This window comes from Ixodes scapularis, unplaced genomic scaffold (genome assembly GCF_016920785.2).
Source record: "Ixodes scapularis isolate PalLabHiFi unplaced genomic scaffold, ASM1692078v2 PGA_scaffold3__209_contigs__length_174095766, whole genome shotgun sequence".
NCBI classification, from domain to species: Eukaryota; Metazoa; Arthropoda; class Arachnida; order Ixodida; family Ixodidae; genus Ixodes; species Ixodes scapularis.
In genome coordinates this window covers 166,431,244-166,452,905 of record NW_024609868.1, presented here as the reverse complement: position 1 = coordinate 166,452,905, position 21,662 = coordinate 166,431,244, and the positions used below count along the sequence as shown (strand labels likewise).

Genomic DNA, 21,662 nt, shown 5'->3' with positions numbered 1-21,662 from the left:
TAAGATTACTGTTAATATAAACTAGACTCTTTGTCACGCATTTCTACCTTACTTTCAGGGTGACCGTTAACTTCGATGACGAAATGCAAGAAAGTGTCGCCAACAATGAAGATGACTCGTTGTATGTCCCCTCAGCGTGCGAAACAAGTGCAGAGTAAGATTACTTTTAATGTAAACTAGACTCTTTGTGACGCATTTATACCTTACTTTCAGGACAACCATTGGATCCGAGAGCGACTCCGTTCTAACCACTGAACGGAAGTTCATTGTAAATGAGAGAAAGTTGCTGGCACTCTTTACATCATGCCCAAAATGCCACAAAAGCGTTCTCCCTGAGGTTTGCGTTTCAGGGACGTCAGTTAAAATCTCGACAACGTGTTCCGATGACCATGTTAGATCGTGGGAGAGCCAGCCAACGGCAAAGAAAACATCAGTTGGAAACCTGATGGTGGCTGGAGGGATACTGTTCTCTGGCCTGAGCCCAAGCAAGACATTGAGGTTTCTGACCTCCATCGGAGTGGCAACATACTGCACGAGAACATTCTTCAGATATCAGACGGATCTTCTGTTGCCTGCTGTGCAACAAGTAAACACCAGGATCTAACTCTGTCTGCCAAATAAAAATAGAAAAGGGAAGAATTGAAATTATGCATAATTCACTTTCAGGTTTGGAATGAAGCACAAAAAGACCTTCTGGAGAAGATTGAGCTTCCGGTTGCACTTGCCGGTGATGGGCGCGCCGATTCACCAGGATTTTCGGCAAAATATGGAACTTACACGTTGCTGGACATGAGAACAAACAAAATATTACACGTGGAGTTGGTCCAAGTAAGTTGAAACATATCCTTTTCCATTTATTTGTTGTTCCCGACTTGAGCCTAAGTCCAGAATTTCAGGTACTTTCATGCACCATTTTCGTCTGTAGGCGAATAGAAAATTTTTGTGTAGTCTGCTTTTAGTTTTAGCATGGTCGGCGAAGTTGAGCACAAAGCCATGATAACTCGACATACTTCGGGAATGTTTGAGTAATCCACACAACTGGTTAGATGTAAGGGAAGACAAAAGAGACAAGGACGGTCATGCTGTCTTTCCTTGAATCTTACTTCTGTTACCAGCAAGCTCTTTATTTCAGCTATATACGACTGACTCGTAGTGAAACAATGTTATCCCTGTCAAAGGCACACAGTTGCTACTTCAGAGTCAGTGACGACAGTTTTGCATTAGTAAGCGGGACTTGGCACGGATTTGCAAACTTGTATACTCTGTTCACCTTTAAGCTGACAGTGAGGTGGAGGCTACTTGTGCGGCGGACCAATCACTCGCCTGCCTTTTATTGCTTGACATTCCTCTCTGCACGCACGTATGAACAGAGAGTGTGATCACATGACACAAGGCTGACGGTTGAGTGGTCCGCCGAGCCTGTAGCTTCCACTTCACTGTTGCCTTAGGGATGATTGGAGTTTCTTTTTTTTTAATATAGTTTGTGTGTGTGTGTGGGGGGGGGGGGGAAGTGAGTAAGTGAGTGAGTGAGTGAGAGAGAGATAGATAGATAGATAGATAGAGAAAGAAAGAAGGCCACAGATTTCGAAGTGCAGCTATTGGCCAACCTTTCCACACAGTACAGGTTTCAGTTTTCGTAACCACCCTCCCCCCCCTCTCAAGAAAGAAAATTCTGGTTCTGCTAATGCATGCAGCAGAACCTTAAATTCAGGTCGAAGGTTGAGAAAGCTCACACGTGTAAACAAGACCTCTATCAGCTATGAATGTCTCGTTTGAATCGTAGTTGAAGCCAACACTTCGCTTCGAGACATGATTTTTTGAGGGGGTATGCTTCTGAAGGTGCTGTCTCTGAAAATGGCAGATGTCACTCTAAGGCTTGGTTTCTTATGTTCATATCAGCCCTGACTGCTCGTGTGTTCTGTTAACTGACATTTTATTTTCTTTTACAGTCAAACGAAGTTGGGGGCAGTGCCCGCATGGAGCTCGAAGGCCTTGTACGGTCCATACGGCACCTTGAAGGATGGGGAGTATCCATCTCCACGTTGGTCACTGACAGGCATTCGCAGATAAGGAAGTACCTGAGGGAACAACATCCGGATATTAAGCATCTATTTGACTGCTGGCACGTTGCAAAAGGTTAATTATTATTTCCTCACATTTCCTCCTTCTTATAAAGGTGTTAACCAAAAATTACTGCTATGGTGCAGTTGCAGAAAAGAAAGTTTCGTACACCTCTGTATGTGCTATCCAAGGGTAATATACAGAAATACAGGCTAGAAGGGCACACTTTAGTCCGTGTTAGGTGCACTGGCTCTATTCTTGTAAGAGCCCTGCAGTGCTCTGGGCTTGACCCAATAAGACAAAATGAATGTTAACACACTTATGACATTAAGAGTAGCTGTTGCATCAAGGGTACTTCCAAATTCCGTGATTATTGTCCTTGGCCGCATTACATGGAGTGTAAACATGTTGAGTCTTTTGATATATGAAACCATTATTTAAACGCTGTGTCTAAAGATATGTGGGACGTATCCCAATCCCAGAGTCTAAAGGTACGTTGGACGTACCCGGAACCCTGGGTCTAAAGATACGTCGGATGTATCCAGATCCCAAAGTCTAGAGATACGTCGGACCTAGTCGGTGAATGGCCACCGGTTGTTGAGAATGTGTGGAAAATTTTACGAAAGTGCAGTGCCGCATGAAAAAGGCAGAACTCTTAGAAAGATAGTTTCGCCGGTCTTGCGGCATAATCAAAAATTCCTTGGCATGCCGAATTGCTGCGTTTCTGCATTCACACGCTTGGATACTGATCAAGAATCGGTGCCGCAGCAAAGTTTTGAAGGTGCGTCAAGCGTAGATGATTTTGCATCATATGTCGACCGTGGAGTTGTGGATCGTCCAGCTGTTCCGGCAATTTGTTATGAATAAAGGAGGGAAAACAATCTGTACGGTTGCTCTTATGCACTATTAAGCATGGCTATGTTCCAAATCTACTCTAATGGATCACATGGCAGCGCAAATAGAGCAACGCTGTGGAGGTTTTTGAAGGCGAAAGTGCAAGACGGCGAGATGGAAAATATTTGAGGTGCGGCCCATATGGTTGTGTGCAATCGACTGAGCAATCACAATTAGGCGAGCTGTGCTCGAACTTGATGTGATGTGCAATTGCTGATAACGAGGGTCAGTGATGAGGAACTGTGTGCGCGGTATTCTGTAAACTGTCAGACGACTTCAAAAAGACATACCTTCCCCCATCTTCCGTCGCCATAGGACGCTGGATCAAGCTCGTTTCTGGACTGCAAGAGCCGCAAGTTACAAATACAGTCGTTGGAGGACAGTAAAACGCTGCTCCAGAGGCACATACGGTTTCATGCACATTGCACTCGCAAAACACATCCACACGGCGTCCAATCTTGATCGGTGTCCAAGCATGCGAATGCACAGAAACGCAGCACTTCTGTGTGCCAAGGAAGCTTTGATGATGCCACGAGACGTGCGAAACTTGTTTTCGACAAGTTGTCCCTTTTTCCTGGGGCACTGCGCCTTCGTAAAAATTTCCACGTGTTCTCAACGGAAAGTCTCAACACTTACGCAAGTCTTAAAAAAATTCTTCGGTGAATGACGATTAACGAATAGAAAACATGTCTTCAGCATGCTAGCAATGCAATGCTAGCGTGCAGTGCAATGCGTGCTTCTGCAATGCTAGCAAAACCGAAATTTGCCTGAGCAAGATGGCTGTTTGGTGGCTTCACTCGCGCTGCAGTGACCAAGCGGCAACGTTACTAAAACACTCAGTTGGGAAACTCGCCGTCGAAACCTGGGCCGCTGGCGTCCACCGAGACCGAGCTAAATGCGACAACAGCGCCACTCTTTATCATTTGTCTGTACTGTGGTCACATTGAGCTTTTACAAAGCATGTTTTTGCGTAAAAACAAACAGAAAACACTCTATATGTGAAATTTATTGGAGTTTAGTACAAAATGAAGGGCACGTGATGTTTTTGAAATCTTTAGTTTGCTAGGTTTTGTTGCACAATTAATATTGTTTTTATACAACCATGCCTCAGCGGTGCTTTCAGGTAAAACGTCCCGACCTAGGTGCATTTTAACTTCGGTTGTAAAACGCGGCGCGTCCGCCGGGGAGACGGGGGTGGCACCCCTGTAACCTCTTCCACTGTATCTGTTCTTGAAGACAAAATATAAGTCATGTGCAGTTTCTCGAGTGCCTGCTGCGGGAGAAATGGCGGCATTCTTTTCGCTATTAGTTAGGTTCTCAAGGACAGATCGGGGCCACTTTTTCAGGGCAGTCTCTATGGCAGTTTCCCATCTGAGTGTTTAGTAACGTTGCCAAGCGGGTAAGGGCGACCCAGCAATTGTCACAGAGATGAGTGAATACACCCATGGGAAATTATTATTCTATATGTAGCAGACCTATAATAGGGTAGTCTAGTCTGGTACACATGGCTTGCACGTGACATCAAAGCAGTCCTCCTTGCTGGTGGTAGAATGCACTGAAGCTGAGGTGACTCGTTTCTAGTTTGTAGAATTAGTACAGCACTAGTTTTGCATTTCTAGGGTCATTTATGGGGAAAAACCGAAAGCTGCTTGGCAGTGCTCGCTCCTTGTCGGTTTTTTACACCATCAGAGGCATGTAAAGGAACGTTGCATTATACAAGCGCAAAAATCAGTTGGCAGGAGCTGTGACCCGACGATTCTTTTTCACGCATTGCAAGCTTTGCACGTCTGAACGAAACGAAATTTCGACCGCCAGTGAAGGGAACGGCCGGAAACGGCAGGCGACGGTTCATGTTTCATCAGTTTCGTAATCTCATTTCTTTCGAAACTGTGGTGCCTGGAGAGCGTCTTCAACTGGTGTGTTTAGTGTCCTATGCTGCCCATACATCAAACATGGTCCCAAAGTGTTAACAAATAATGTCACAAAAGCCAAAGTGTCATGCTGTAAAGCCCCTGTATCTGGGAAAAGTGGTGCATTCTCTTCCCTCCTCCTCCAAAAAACCGTTCTTACCCCACCTCTAACTTCCGGTTTGCGACAAAGTGCCCTCGGGAAGTTCCCAAGCGTCTCGACGTCTTGGTCAGCTGAAGCGGCGTGATGCCGGTCGTGTGGACTTTTCTCGTTTTATAAGTGTGGCAATGACCCCATTTAGAGCCGCATTCGCATCCGACCGCCCTAATGTCGCTCTAGATCCATTCGTCCAACCGTGGATCTCAAGAATGCTTTGGATAATCGTCCCGATCATCCCTACCGAGTTCCATTATTGGTCAGTGTCTCGTGTCTACCTGTCTGCCCCTTCGGCTTCACAGGAATCACAAATTGCTTTTATTCATCACATAAAACCGCCAAATTGCAATTATATTCTCCACGATTTCAGACGAGTCACTACTTATTTTTAATCTGTGGGGAGAAAGCATACTCGTGCTTGTCGCACTTGATTCGCTCGCACTTGTGTTGAATCGGGGTATAGATACTTCCACATGCTCGCGTCTGCAAGCTTATGAACTTTGTGCGAAACAAAGCATGGTACGTGAGCATGTAAGACACACTTAACGAGTGAGCATACTCCGCATGCACCCATAAGTGAGAGCGATGCCAATGCTACAAGCACGAGCAGGAGCACGCCCAAACCTCTGCACGCACCCATAAGTGCGAGCGACGCCGATGCTACAAGCACAAGCAGGAGCGGGCCGTTTTGAACGACGCTTCTTCCATAGCACGGGCATCCATGCATGCCAACTCGGCAGTGTTGTGATCGCTATTACATCGCTCGCACTTACGGTGGAATGAAGTGCATAACTTGCTATAAACCGCTGTCTCTGCACTCTGGTGAGCTTTATAAGAGCACCTATATCGCATCATTTTGCGGCTCCCGTCTGGCTGCAATTTTTTCGATCGATTTGGTGAAGCAAGATCTTCCTCCGAGGTTCATTTTCTGTTCCACAGGGAACACTGAAAGGCTCTCCGGCCAACTTTTCCACAGGCGCAACAGCCTGTTAGCTGCGGCGTAGCAACAGGTTGGGAAAGTAATGGCGACCGGAAGTCCAAAACTGAAAGCAGGGCGTCAGGTCACAACCGGCCAATAGTGTGTGTGGTGGCTTGTTCAAAGAATGGCGCCACTTTCCCCAGGATAGAGGGGCTTTATCACGCTGTTGCATGTCGCGCTCTTGGCAGTTGGTCGTAGAAATGCTAACGAAAAGCTGCGAGTAGCACAAGCGAACGGGAGTGTCGCTGTCGTCGCGGTGTCCCAGCTTCTGGCTGCTGAAGCCTCCGTGGACTTCCACAGTGGAGAGCGACTTGCAGCAGAACAGGTGTCTGCCACACACACCACAGCTGTTGGGACGCCGCCAGGATCGTAGCTGGCAACGGCGTGACACTTTTATGATGTAACCAGGCGGAAATGGAGGGACCACTTTTTCTGGATGCAGTAAACACCCCAGTCGGAGACGCGCTCCAGGCACCATACTCAAAACTCGTGAAACGAAACTTCGACTGCCAGAGAAGGAAACGGCCGGAAACGGCACACGTTTTATGCCTTGTAAGTATCGTACTCTCTTTTGAGCATTGCTCTCAATACTCGACAGCTGAGCCGGTCGAGTCCGTTGAGCTCAGGGTCGACGATGCATATGGCATACTACTTGGTGCCCCGAACACCTTGAATGTGAATCGCAGCTACGCCCGAAGACTCCGGGTCCCAGGTGCATCCTACGTATCTTCAGACTCTGGGATCCTGGTATGTGCGACGTATCTTTAGATTCTGGGATCCGGATACGTCCGACGCATCTTTATAGACTTTGGGTTCCAAATACGTCCGACGTACCTTTAGACAGCGTTACTTAAAAGTAGTATGCTTATAACTGCCTAGAAAAGTAAGACGGAATACATAATTTTAGGTACACTATGAATTTCTTCAATTTTCAGGGATCAAAAAAAAGCTGATGGCTGCGAGCCACCGCAAAGGTTTTGAGAGAATTGGCTTGTGGACAAAAAGTATCACCAGACATCTGTACCACTGTGCAGCCACTAGTGGAGGAGATGGAGAATTGATGCAGGCAAAGTGGTTGTCAATGCTGAATCACATCGGTGACGTACACACTGGCCACAGTGAGGTCTTCCCAGCCTGCGAGCATGGCCCCCTTGAGCGTAGAAAATGGATTACACAAGGCAGGTGATTTCGGCATAATCAGAAGTGCAGAGATTTTCTTGCCTGCATAGCACTACTGGCCTTAGTATACTGATATTACTGTTTGAAGACATGGTTCATGCATATCCGGTGCTTTTAATGAACTTTCGAATGTGAATTATGAACTCGTGCCAGGACATTGGTCTGATACATACAGGTTCCAAAGGTCCAGACTTAGAGAAGGTTATTCCTGACTCTTTTTCTTCGACTTTCCCTCATCCATTACCGTAGTCTCCGGTTTTCCCACATGATGTCCAGAATTTCTTTGCTCAAAAGCGATTTCACTCTTGGAGAAGGGTTGAATAAAATTGAAGCTGTTTCTAAGAAATACACGGTCTAGAAGCGTGTTGGTTTTGAGGTCAAAGATGTAAGAAAGAATAAACATTTAGGATGGGGACCCATCCTAAATCAGGGTATCACCCGATTCTTTTCACCCCATTGTCACACACGCTCAATCTTACACTGGGTGCAGCCCTTGTTTTTATGATACACGAATTTCGGAGGGCAATAATAGCAGATATGGCCGGTAAATCATAGAGGCGATTGCCATCCACAGCGTAAAAAACAATGTTTCTACCCCCTCATTGCTCCTGACGAAGACTGAAGTCGAATTTCTGAAACCAGAGATGACACTGTCAACTTGACTATGTTTTTATCTTATTGTCTCTTTCCTTCCGTCTATCTTTTGATTTTCCCTTCCCTCGGTTTTTTGCACCTTTAATCTGCTGCTCGCTCTTGGAATTTCATATTTGTTTGTTGCTACCTGAAAGAAGTGGTTGTTCAGTCCCTGTCCTCAATGTTTATTCTTTTTTACATCTTCAATCGGTTTAAAAGAAAGCTTGTGTGTGTCCGATAGGAGTGGTACTTTTAACTCTGTTCAATAGAAATTCTGATATGCAAATGAAACTAGTCAGTAAAACAGGAAAGAGGTAGTGCGTATTTGGCAATGCGGAAGCTATGCTTATGAATCAGCTGGGGTGGAAAATGTGGGTATGCTATTATTCCTTGGACTTCATGTGAATGTAGGAGTGAAGTTATGTAAAGCTGTAGGTACTAATTCTTATAAAAGTTAGAGAAGGCCGGTTATCTTTAGTTATTGGATTCTAAAAGTAGGAACAAATAACTATATTTTGCCACTGATGGTACTTCTGGAGTGGTGGTGCTTGAGGCATTTTAGTCTGAATGTGTGGGTAGAATAGCCAATGCATGCTTTGTCAATTGCAGATTACCCTAGGAAAGTTGAATTTTCAATTTTCATTTTCTGTTTGAAGGAACTGATGCCCACGATCGGCTGGCCACTATTCTGGCATCAAAGTCTTTTTTAAAAGATGTCAAGCAGCTGTCGTCAGAGGGTCAAACGTTTAGCGTCGAGACGTTTCATTCGACATTGATTCAGTTTGCCCCCAAGTCTGTGGCCTACTCGTACACCATCATGGCTGCAAGGTATGGATTGGATTATTGAGCTTCCTAATATTGCCGTATTTCCAAGTGGCCGAGGTAGCGCAGTGGAGTGCGTGCCCCGCTTTCACGCGGCAGTGCTGCGTTAAAACCGCAGTCACGGAAGTGCCTTTTATTCTTTCTTTTATTCCTCATCTAGTTTCTGGAAGATTCTAGAAAAAACTGGCATGTTCCCCTTATTTTTCGCTTGTACATTGTGTTGTTCTAGTCATAGTACTTCCTGGGCGGTACGCGATGATTATAAAAGAGTGCACCCGTGGCTGCAGACAGTCAGTCTATTGCTAGCACTTGTCCTAGCTGTTGCGCCAAGATTCAACGCTCGCGACGTACTGTTATTCTCTTCTGTTTTGGGCACTAGTTCGCCCCATTAAACATTATTTTCCTTAGTTACTCCTTGCCTCTCTCTGTCATTCGTGACAATATTTCAGTAATAGTTCTAAATTTCCTCTTTCAAGGACCTTCATAGCAGCACTGCATTACAATGAAAATTCAAACAGAAAGCAGCGAAAAACAAAAGATGGACAACCACAGTGGAAAAGAAAATATCCGAAGGCGCAAGGTGGAGAACCAGTGGTCCAAGAACTCATGGAGGATGCCACATACAGTGAATATATTCATTTTCTTTTAGAACAAATGGAAGAAACATGACAAACATGCTATCCCCCTTGTTTTGTGAAAGCCTTCAATGGCAGATAAACAGAGCAAACACAACGGACAGAGTAGAAGACTTGCTGGAAACGATGCTGCCTCACTGTCCATTGTCTTCACACTGTTTATGTGTTGCCACTAACTAGCCAAAGCTTCAATACTTGTGCAGGTTGATACCATCGAGGTTGCCACAGCATACCATGCTCTTGCAGACTGCTATAGTCTGGTATGGGTTAAGAATACCCCAGAAGCTCCTCCCACGTCCTCATTGTCGCCGGCCATTGTTTCTGCGCAATGCTCAAGTAGTCCGCTATTTAGGCTGTGACAACCTTTGCAGCTGAGCGAGTCAATACATTGTATTAGCAGGAAAAAGAAATGGCACAAATACACGATACAGGATATAAAAGGACTGACCGATGTCTCTTGCTTTTGTTCACCTCAGTAAACACGAGCACAAAAGATGCACCAGCAAATATACAGGTGCCTCAAATTTCCAAGAGTTTGACTTAATAAAGAATGTGATATTTTTGTTTAACAGCGCATGTTCCATGTTTTGGGTGGCGTACAGCTGTTTCCCCTGAATCTTTTTTGCAGTGGAGCTGTTCAGGTCTAGTTTCCCCAGTTTCGTGTCCGTGGACAAATAAATCTTGACAACCCTCTGTACAGCTACCGCCATCTATAAGCAACGGCGGCAACTGGCTTGCCGGTTGTCGCCGTCACTCATAAATGGTGGCACAGAGTACAGCTCCGCTACTCTTGCTTCTTCATCGGAGTGGATAGGCTGAAAGCTTTTCTGTTCTTCAAAGTTCATTTTTATTGGAGAAGAAGAAAACGAGCTCTGTCACACTTACATCACATATCTCGTCATGGCTACAGCCCTTCTTGGGTGGTCTGCAGAGCAACTCATTGTCTTAGCTGGTACATTGTTGTATTTATTGTGCTCATTCTTAACTTGTATAAGAACTATAGCATATTGCATGTTTCTGTTGAAACTCTTGAAACTAATAATCTTAGTGACATTGGCACGGGAATACACTATATTTTCTTTTTGTCAATTTCCATGCGCTTCTGTACAACTGGAGCACATGCTAGTTAGGTCTTTTTGACTCGTATCTCTAAACATTGTGCTGAATACATTCAGTGAGGCACAGTTTCTGCTCGGGGATACGGGGCACAATAACAAAACCTCGTGCAGCTGCAATATCTGACTTGTATATTTCCCGCTTTTAATTCTCAGGTAGGAGAATGCAAATGTGCCCTCTACTACAATATACAGCAGACAACATTTGTCCAAAATATGGTTCAAAATCTCGCATGCTCAATCATTTCATGCGCACCCCAAGCATTTGGAGCTTGTTGTTCTAATTCTGTTATCAGCACAAAGCCAGATTGTGACGTCATGTTTGATCTTTCAGACTACATTGACCGGTTGTTGGAGACGGTCCTGCAGTTAGAGCGGCAGCCGACTGCCCACTGCTCAACATCACGTCCTGTGCCTCCCCCACTCAGCCAGAGCCAACCACATGTTCCTACCCAAGAACTTGTTAGGAAGCATCGCCAGAGATTCAGCCTTCCTTGAGAGCTAACTATCCAACTGCTTGTAAGATACAAAAGAAATTCGTTGTAGCCCATAGCAACACGTTTTACCAGAGTTAATCCTCTGATCGAAGTATTCTCCTAAATTGTTTTCTCTATTGCAAATTTTTTGTAAAGCATTGGGGAACTTTTTTTGTATGCCCGCTCACAATGTGAGCAACAATGCTTAATTTGGCCTGTTTGTTGGTCACCCTCACATAATCACTCGCTCAGGGTAAATTATATTTCTAAAGTTAGACAGAGATATTTACACAGTTCCCTCTCAGTGAAGGACTTCAAACTATCTGCATAAACATAATATAAGTATTTAGTACTCCACATATCTGAAGCCCGTATATGTTTCAGATGGGTAGGCTGCCCGGATCTTGACGACTACGCAGCTTGGCAGTGGCTTGCGGTGGTGGCGTCCGAGCTTGTGCCAAACCCACCGCACAAACTGATTATAGGCCGTCAACCTGTACCGCCTATGCAAAGAAAGAAAATAAAGCACATGTTATTTTGCCCCTCTGTGAGAGGAACACGATGAAACAAAACAAGTTTTTGGTTCTTACCTGTGGAGATCTGGGGCGTTGATGGCTTCCCGCTCATGTTCCATTAAGTTGAAATACGCTATTTCAATTGCATGTTGATTTAGAACACCCCCAAGAAATGTAGGGTGCACAGTGATGCATATTTCAGATGTTGGGATTTTTTCTCGCACTTTCTGGATGCTGTGGCAACACAAATTCTCGGTGGCTGAGCCCATCACTTCACAGAGTCCACACCCGCACCTGGAATACACCGAATTTTGCCAAGCGCATCAGTATTTTGTTACTGACACAAGTGACAACAAACATATAGCTGCAACTTACTGGAGGAAACATACTCACCCGAAGGATAAAGGGCAGCTGACATTACGCCGAGAAAATGTTTGTATCAGCTCTCCCCACTAGTCGCAAGTTTGGCTGAAGTACATTTACAAAGGATGATTCGTGACGCTGTTTCAGCAAATGTGCGAGCAATATTCAGACCGCAACTTTTGTCTGCGATTATATGGCGACTAGCCTGGGGTTTTCCGGCCTCGATACACAGCAGACTGCGGTTGTTGACGCGCAGATCGTTAGGATTTGAACTTAGGAAGAATCCTGGGCTCTGCAGTGCGACCTTCCGTTCCACCAGCTTCAAGCGGCGGTGCGGCTTGGCTACCGCTATCGGCATGGGGTCTCAAAAACAGAAAATATAAATAAGTGTCACGACAGGCAACGGGCGGCATCGTGCTGAGAGCGCGAGCTGAGCGTGTGCGAAAAACGCACCGCGACAAAAGCTTGTGAGCGAATAAGTGGTGACCTGCCGATATCATAGTCACGGAATCCCCCACTGTTTTCCCATACTCTTCAAGAGCTTGACGACGGTGTTAAGATGGCAATGGCAACGGTGAGCGCATTCAACAGGTCAACAGTCGCACGAGCTGCTATGCCCACACGTTCGTGAACGCGTCACTCAGATGACATGGGCGGCCTTGCAACACCGATTTGCTCGCACTGATTACAAAATAGTATATTAAAACACTCACCACTCCAGACCGTGCCATTGAGCGTTATCGGCCTCCTCAGCGTCGTCTCTGACGACATCGCCGTCGTCCTCCGCAACGCTCTCATCGTCGTCGTCGCTGGAGCTGGTCGCCAGCGGGTCGAATACAAAATGACCAACTTCAGGAATTTCTTCGTAATCGCTCGCGTCACTGCTGAGGTCGCTCTCGAAGACGTAGGCATTGCCAGAATTTGAAGAGTCCGACGAAGTGAGTGAAGCCGGAGCCTCCATCGGCTCTAATGCCAGGAGGCGAAGACGACGAAAGCTGATGCCAGAGGAGAGGATCAGTTTGGGAGTGCTTGCAGCGGGTCAGCCCCAGCTGCCCCAGCTCCGCCGGTTGCGCCGCGGCGCTACCAGGGGCGCACGTGCAGCAGAGGCTGGCTACGTCACGGACCTCCGAACAGCCAAGACCCACCCACTGGGGGGAGCCGAGGATCCGTGATAAAAACGACTGTATCTCTGAAACTAGCGGTCTGTTTACAAAACAAAATATCGCAAACGCATGCTAACACATAATGGGTTCTTCAGCCATAGTTATCTCATGTTTTATATATTCCGTGTCATAACCCCTTTAACGGCGCGCTGATGGACACGGAAACGCGGAAATCGCGGAAACTACCGGGTGATTCAAGGAGACTGCAGGCTCTTTAAATAGACTGGAAAGTTCGGTTTCCCAACCTATCGCTAGATGGATGCTACTGGCTATACCCTTTGTATCGGGCGGTAGCTTGCGCCACCTAGCCTACGTCTAATAAAGACACAAACATTTGATTCCCCCGCCCTTCTAAGCCAATTTTCTCTCCCCCCCCTCCTAACTATCACCAGGTAGTGCGGGATATCGCCAGGCTGACCTTTGGGGGATCGGGCAAAAAAACTAAAAACATCACCCCCCGCCTCTTCCCCCCGGCGAGGGAGTCGCCAATTTTCCTCTGGTCAAACCTTGTCGGCGTTACCCCTGCACCCAACCCACTGGGGGACAGGGTTGAGACTTTGGGCCTGAGCCACGCGGGAGGGAGTCCCAATTTTCCTCTGTCCCGCCTGTCCCCAGCTGTGCTAGTTAGTTGTGCATCATTCAATTTTCCCTAGATAATTTCCACCAATCTTCTAACCGCCTCTTTGTTATTGTGATCCTCTTCTCCTCCGTCCTTCCATCGTCGCCAGCAAAGCCCAGGGCACCGGCCAAACCCGTCACACCCTCAGGGGGGGCAGGACGAAGCCTCGTGCACCTTAAAACTAGGTGCTCAAGTGTCTCACTCTCATCACGGCATGCAGCGCATAATGTGTCTATCTCCTGAAATTTAGCCCTATACGTCTTCGTCCTCAAAACTCCCGTTCTCGCCTCGAAAAGTAAAGAACTTCCCAGCGAGTTGTCAAACACATTTTCCTTTCGTATGTCCTGTTTTTGTGACCTGTAAACCGTTAGAGTCGATTTTTCCTGCATTCTTCCCTCCCACATTTTCCTCTCTGCCTCTTTCACTCCCTTTTTCACTGAAGTAGTCTGCTCAGCCCCATCATTAGTGAGTAGGTATTTAAATGTAAGCTTTCGGGTTCGGTTTGTCCATTTTGTGTTTATGCTTTTCATGTATAAATACTTGTACACCTTACGTGCCCATCTCGTATCATCCATTTCAGTCAACCTTTGTTCAAATTTCAACTTACTGATTGCTTCCCTGCTCTCAAAAGACGACCAGCCCATGTCCCCCTGCACTCCCTCATTTGGTGTGTTTCCATGTGCTCCCAGTGCCAATCTGCCTACGCTTCTTTGCCGAATTTCTAATCCTGATTGAACCTCTGATTTCATGCAGAGCACCCCATTGCCAAAAGACAGTCCAGGTACCATCACTCCTTTCCATATACCCCTGACCACTTCATATCTGTTATAGTTCCATAGTGCCTTGAGCTTCATAATAGATGAATTTCTTTTCCCTTTTCTAATTATATTCTCCTCATGTTCTTCTAGATATTTCTTTCCCTCATTGAACCAGACTCCCAGATATTTGTATTTTTCTACATGGTCTATTAAAATGTCTTGTATCCGCAGGGGTCCCCTCTTTTCATCATTAAACACCATTACTCCAGATTTGTCGCTACTAAAGCTCATGCCCAAGATGTCCCCTTCCTCTCCACACATGCCAGCTAGTTCCTGTAACATATCCTGGTTGTCTGCCATAAGTAATATGTCGTCCGCATACATCAGTCCTGGTATTACCTGGCTTACCTTTCTCCCTCCTTCCATATAACTCACATCAAAACCTAAGTTGCTCTGCTCTAATTTCTTTTCCATTTCCCTGAGATATATCATGAAGAGCAGAGGCGACAGTGGACAACCCTGCCGGAGCCCTCTTTTTATTGCTGCGGGTTGTGTAATTTCTGCTTCCCATGTTATAACTACCTTATTGTCTGTGTACACCTGCTGCAGAAACCTAACCAAATTTGCATCCAAATTATACTCTTTCAGCCGACCCCAAAGTATTTCCTGGCTCACATTATCGTATGCTCCCTTGATGTCCAAATAAGCTAACCACAACGGAGTTTGGTTCTTGATTGCTATTTCTATACATTGAGTGGTGACGAATAAGTTATCTTCCAGTCTTCTATCTCTTCGGAATCCATTTTGAAGCTCACCCAGTATTTGCGTTTCTTCCGCCCATTCCTGCATTTTCTGCTTTACAATCTGCATAGCTAATCTGTAAAGAACTGAGGTTACCGTTATCGGGCGATATGACTTAATGCTGTCTTTGTTTCCTTTGCCTTTATATATTAGTCTCATTCTACTTAGTTTCCAATCATTGGGTACTTCTCCTTTCATAATTGCTTGATTAATCACCTGCCGTAACTTCAATTTGCTTGTTTTTCCTAGTGTCTTTATGAGTTCCATGGGTATGTTGTCGGGGCCTGTTGCTGTACCTGCTGGAACCTTACTTTCTGCCTTATCCCATTCTCTTGTGTTTGTCTCCATTGTTATACAATTCTGCTCCTCCTCTACAGTGCTGCTGACAGTGCTATCCACCGTCCCCCTCTGCTCAAGCTGGGAGAAAGCCTTTTCGATTGTCTGTCTAATATATTCCTGTGCCTCTTCCCCCTGCACTCTTCTCCCCTCCTGTGTGGTCAGCGAGTGTTGGAAATCCTCTGTTTTTCTCCCCTGTGCTTTAATGTGCTCCCAAAACCTTTTTGCCGCATTCTTATCTTTTTTATTTATTTCCATCATCCACTGCACTCCTGCCCTCCCAATTTTGGCCTGTATTAAAGCTGATGCCTCCCTTTTCCGCTCTTGGAATCTCTCCCATTTTGATGTTACCTCAGCTGGCAGAGCTCCCCTTTTTTTTGCCCACCTATGCTCCCTAGATGCCTCTTGGCGCCGCAATATGGCTGCTTTAACCTCCTTATCCCACCAGCTTTTTGGTTTGTGTCTTTGGTTTTGCTTTCCTCTTTGTTTAATTCGATGCTTCTCTAATTCTCTCTTAAAGATTCCTATTAAATCCTCATATGTCCACTCTTTTTCTGGTTGTTTCGATACTACGTCCTCAATACTTTTAGATACTTTTTGAATTTGTGCTTCACTTAGTTTTTGTTTACCCGCTCGTTCCTGGGCTTGTTCAGGTTCAGATGTACCGAATTTAATCTTAATTCTTTTGTGGTCACTCCCTAAGCTTTTTGTACCTTCCTCATCTATTTCCATACTTTCTAGCCTGTCATACAGTTTGTGGGACATGAGGCAATAGTCTATCGTTGAGTGTGAGTTGTTTCGTTCCCACGTTATTTTCCCTTCGCATTTTACTTGTGCATTAACTAACACTAGGTCCAGGGCATCACAGAAATCTTCTAACATTTTTCCGGTTGTATCTGTGAATCCATCAAACTCTTCTATGTGGGCATTCATGTCTCCCATGATAATTATTTCCTGATTAAGGCCAATTTCCCTAATGTCCTTCGAAATACATGCAAAGTGTTGTGAATTTTCCTCCCTTGAGTCACTTCCTGTTTTTAAGTATGCAAACCCCAGAAGAGTGTTCAGACCTGTTACCCTACCCTTCAGCCATAAATGTTCCCTGCAGTCTTCTCTCTCCCTTTCCCAGTCCTGTCCTTTTACCAACGCTCCTAGGCCTCCGCCTTTCCTTTCCCCTGCCCTCCGGTTGCAACTCACCCAAGAATAACCTGGTATGTGGGGCGGTTCCTCCTCATCCCTAAGATGTGTTTCTGCGACACCATAGACTGTAGAACTTTCTGTCCCTAATTGTTCCCCGATCTCTTCCCATTTTAGCCTGTTTCTACCCCCCTGCATGTTGATAAAGCTTATATTTAGCTGTTTTCTTTTCTTTTTCCTACGAGGCTTCCTCCTGCCCCCCCCTCCCACCCCCCTTACCAAAGTTTTGCCCGAGTTCTCATCTACCTTCGGGCCCTCGGTGGGTCCAAAAAAACCCTTGCCCTGTCTCCCATCTTAGCCCCGATACGCCACCCCGTGTGCTGTCCATAGTGTATCCCATCTTTTTCGAATCGGGGTGATGGCCCTCTTTGGTACACTCCCTTGTTCACCTCCAGCACCTCATAGCCCAGCTTCTCTCCCTGTTGCCTGATAGTTCGGTTGGCTGCTACAACATTTTTCTCGGTTGCTACCGACTGTTTCTCCACCTCCGGGATCGTGCACATTAAGATGTGCACCCGCTCAGAGACAGCCCTAAGCTTCCTCACCCCAGCCTCTATCTGCCTTCCCAAGTTGTGGCCCCTCCCATTGAGGACATCGTTTAGTCCAGCGTGTACGATCACCAGGTTTTTCCCCTGCTCATTTTCCCACACTATGTCCTTTGCGCTCTCCATCACTTCGCTCATGCACTTTCCAGGGTGGGCTAACACCTTCACCCTATCGTCTCCACTCACCCTGCTCGCTACCCCTGTGGCACACCTGGAGACATTAGAGCTACCAATAACTAGTACTCTCCGAGTCCCTGCCCCTGCATGCTGCTGCTCCCCTTCTGCCGGCTCCTGATTTCCCACACCTTTGGGTGCGGACGCATTGACTTGCACACGCAACCCCGATCTGGGTGCGGGAATGGGGAGCTCTGTGTCCTTGTTTTCTTCTACTGTGGGGTTCATCCCAGTTGTCCCCTGTACGTTATTCTCCACCTTCCTTTTCAGTTCTTCAAATTCGATCTGTGCCACCTCTCTTTGTTCTGCCTCGCTTCTCCATCTCCCCTCCATTTCCTCCAGTCTCGCCTTCAGGACTACAAGCTCTATAAGCTGCACTTCAAGCTTCCCACGTTCCTCCCGCTCTATTTCCAGTTCCTTCTGCATCTCTTCCAGCCTCACTTCGGCTATCCTCCCTCCCTCCCCGGTTTCCTCTGCCTCCCTTTTCTCCACTGCTTTCCTCATGGCCTCCGCCATCTCCTCTAGCCGCGTGTTTAGAGTCGCGGTCTCTCTCGCCTCTCTTTCCAGCCTCTCTCTCTCTTTCCGTTCGGCGTTGAGCTCCTGCCTCATCTCCTGCAGCGCCTCAGTCAGCCCCTCGATTTTTACGCAGATCCGGCATAGGTATTCCCTATCCGTAGCCTCCTCGATCGAGCTGAAAGGGGTCTCCTCGAGGAAACACCACCTACCGCAGCCGCCACACTCGACGTTCGGCACTTCCGGGTCATCATTCCCTCCTTTCTTTCTTTCCTCGTTCGCCATGCCTCTGCGTCTCCCACGTCCGCGGGAACTTACCCGGCTACGTGACCACACGCGTAGACTAAATGACAGCAAACACTAAACTCATTCGTCGCTCTTCAGCGACGTGTCCCGCCAAAAATTCAAACGGCACCGTTCTAGCACCACGTGGCCCCGCTAAGCCAACTTCCCTGTCGCTACCGCCACATTTAGCCAAACTACCCCAACTAAACAATATCCCACTCTCTGCGCTACTACCCCATACACAGTTGGATAACAGACTGCAAAGTGTGAAAATGAAAAATCAAAGGCTACTTAGCTACGCAGCAGATCCGTCGCGATGTCCGTCGTCGAACGTCGAGCGGAGCGGACCGGCTACGACTTTGTGCAGCGTTGCCCACAGATGGTGCATTTTTTTCTTTTTGTAAAATTTGCAAAGAGCGAACTTACCTGAGGAAAAAGTAAAGAAAGAAAAAGGCTTAGCTTCTATGGAAACGCAGCGACGCCACCGGTCTTCAAACAACACGGCGCCATTTCGCACGGGACACAAGAGATGGCGCAACGAACGCCGCCAACGAACGAGCATACGGCGCCGAGAGCCAGCGTCATTAGCAGACAATCTTTTCGACTCAAAAGCGGAGCGCGTTCCGCGGGCGGCGACAGTCGCAGAAACAAAAACAGGCGCGCTAACAACAAGGAACTGCAGTTGCTTGTCTGCTAAATACATAGAGATCATACATACTATCTCTAGAGGAAAAAATCCGCCATTTTCCCATGCATTCTGGCTGCCGCAAGCGGCGGAGCATGCAGGCCATAGAGATCATACATACTAACTCTAGAGGAAAAGGTCCGCCATTTTCCCATGCATTCTGGCTGCCGCAAGCGGCGGATAATGCAGGCAGACCCCTCGGGGTCCCACATGGTTACCAACTGCCTTCGATTTCACAAATATATCATCAGAGCAGTGTCATAAACTTCAATAATCCACGAACTTACCGGTGGAAAGATATTTGCGTTCCTTTCGAAGATTTCTTTTTGCATAGCACGCAGATGTACGGCCTCCCGTCAACACTAAACTAAACCAGATAACCGGCTTCGGTTGTCTAGTTTAGTTTCGTATTTCCGGGCGTGGGTGGCCGCCATGGAGAATAGAAGGGTAGGAGAGGGCATGACGTCAGCCGCATAACCTCCACAAGCCATGCTCCCTCACTGATGTCTATGTCTATTTGCTGGATCGCGTTTGACCAGCTCCTCCTATGGACCGAAATGCGGTCACTGGCGGCCATCTTTAGGTAGAGTTATATCATCTCTAGCCATCATAGTAATATGGCGGACAGCGCAATGGCGGCCGGGTGCCATAAAATAGCCGTGGATCTAGTGCACTGTACCGTGGGAGATATTTGTGCTTGATTCAAGTTGTTCGACGACGCAGATTCTTGAAACCCGGTGTGAACGGTAGCCTCATCTTTGAGGACCCGGAGAAGGTTCTACGAAAGCGCGGCACCGGGGGAAAGCAGCGCAGCTCGCATCGAAAGCAGACTCCGTACCACTGATCTCTATGACAATTGCTGGATCGCGCTTCCCCGCTTGTTCGCTGCAGCGCAAGTGAAGCCACCGGGCTTCACTCGCTTGGGATACGATTTGCCGTTTTTGCTAGCCTTTGCTGCGGTTTTCCAGCGTGCTGACGACACGTTTTCTACTCGCTCGTCGTCATTCGCCGAGGAAGTTTTTTGAAGACTCTGTGTATTGTTGAGACTTGCCGTTGTGAACACGTGGAAAAGTTTACGAAAGTGCAGTGTCGCAGGAAAAAGGCACAACGCGTCGAAAGGAAGGGCTGGCGGCGTGTTCAAAGCATCCTTGGCACGCCGAAGTGCCGTGTCTCTGTGCCTTCGCGCGCTTGGATACCGACCAAGAACCGACGCCGTGTGTATGTGTTCAGCGAGTGCAATGTGCGTGAAGCTGTTCGTGCCTCTGGATCAGCGTCTTTTCCTCTCGCGGTTTAGGAACGAGCTTAATCCAGCGTCCACTAGCGACGGAAGATGGGGAGAAGGTACGTCTTTTTTTCGTCCTTAGACGATTTACACAATACCGTGCACAACAGCTCCTCATCACTGATCAGTGCTGGCTTATTATCAACCTACTTAATTGCACTTGACGTTTGAGCGCGGCTCGCCTAATTGTAATTGGTCAACAGATTGCACACGACCATATCGGCCGCGCTTCAAAGATTTTCATTCTCGCCGTCTTGTACTTTTGCTTTCGAAAACCCCCCTGGCTCCACAACGTTGCCCTATTCGTGCTCCCACGGAATCTATTAGAGTAGATTTGGGACACAGCCATGGTTAATATAGTTCATAAGAACACGTACAGATCTCCCCCTTTTATTGATAGCAACTCACCGGAACAGCTGGACGATCCAGAACTCCGTGGCCGATATATATAAATGATCTAAAGGCATCTACGCGCGACACACGTTCAGAACTTTGGCGCGGCGTCAATTCTTGACCGGTATCCAAGCGTGCGAAGGCGCAAAGATGCATCACTGGGCGTGCCAAGGAAGCTTTGATCACGCCGCGACACCGGCGACACGTTTTCGACGAGTTGTACCTTTTGATACGGCTTCACGCACATTGCACTCGCTAAACACATTCACACGGCGTCGGTTCTTGGTCGGTATCCAAGCGCGCGAAGGCACAGAGACACGGCACTTCGGCGTGCCAAGGATGCTTTGAACACGCCGCCAGCCCTTCCTTTCGACGCGTTGTGCCTTTTTCCTGCGACACTGCACTTTCGTAAACTTTTCCACGTGTTCGCAACGGCAAGTCTCAACAATACACAGAGTCTTCAAAAAACTTCTTCGGCGAATGACGACGAACGACTAGAAAACGTGTCGTCAGCACGCTGGAAAACCGCAGCAAAGGCTAGCAAAAACGGCAAATCGTATCCCAAGCGAGTGAGGCCCGGTGGCTTCACTTGCGGGAGCGGCAAGCGCGATCCAGCAATTGTCATTGAGATCAGTGCTCCGTACCGGCGTCTGCTTTTGATGCTAATTTTGATGCGACTTTCGATACGAGCTGTGCTGCTTTTCCCCCGGTGCTCCGATTTCGTGAAACTTTCACCGGGTCCTCAAAGATCGCGCTACCGTTCACGCTGGGTTTCAAAAACCTGTTTCGTCAAACAATTTCAATCAAGCACGAAATATCATCTACCCTATTTTGACGGCAGCCTGGCACCACACCTGCCAAAACGCTGTCTGCCATGGATGGATTACAGTGGCTGCAGGAGCTGTACCTTGGCTAGAGGTAATATAACTCTACCTAAAGATGGCCGCCAGTGACCGCATTCGCAGAGCGGGTACCCTAGAGCGGGCAAACGCGATCCAGCAATTGTCATTGAGATCAGTGTGCTCCCTTGACGCCTGCGAGCGCCTATCCAGAGATCTGCCCGTGCCTAGATCTGGGGACAACGCCAGCGTAGGGAAAACCGCCCGTAGGGAATCCGTTCGGGTGGTGGTGATGATGATGATAGCGTCACGTATGACTCGCACTCTGGCGCCGCC

General features: G+C 47.3%; 2 protein-coding genes across 2 annotated transcripts; one reads left to right on the top strand and one right to left on the bottom strand.

The window, feature by feature from the left end:
* The first annotated feature begins 105 nt into the window (after positions 1-105).
* On the top strand, positions 106-10,936 carry LOC121837358. The gene is made up of 8 exons (XM_042292958.1): positions 106-154; positions 351-586; positions 667-828; positions 1,950-2,136; positions 6,934-7,176; positions 8,467-8,638; positions 9,109-9,257; positions 10,717-10,936. The coding sequence occupies exons 1-8, from the start codon at positions 106-108 to the stop codon at positions 10,878-10,880; spliced, it is 1,362 nt and encodes a 453-aa protein (XP_042148892.1). The 3' UTR covers positions 10,881-10,936.
* Positions 10,937-11,204: 268 nt separating this feature from the next.
* Positions 11,205-12,574, bottom strand: LOC121048631 (the record flags this gene model as incomplete). Its single annotated transcript, XM_042292957.1, has 4 exons — positions 11,205-11,361; positions 11,449-11,667; positions 11,767-11,825; positions 12,524-12,574. Coding segments are annotated over 4 exons (486 nt in total), but the record flags the coding sequence as incomplete, so codon positions are not given.
* Between the last annotated feature and the right edge of the window lie 9,088 nt (positions 12,575-21,662).

Coding starts and splice junctions, on each gene's coding strand:
- LOC121837358 (XM_042292958.1), top strand. CDS start 106: ATGAAGATGACTCGTTGTATGTCCCCTCAGCGTGCGAAACAAGTGCAG. Junction 829..1,949: donor TACACGTGGAGTTGGTCCAA/GTAAGTTGAAAC, acceptor TTTCTTTTACAG/TCAAACGAAGTTGGGGGCAG. Junction 9,258..10,716: donor CATGGAGGATGCCACATACA/GTGAATATATTC, acceptor TTGATCTTTCAG/ACTACATTGACCGGTTGTTG.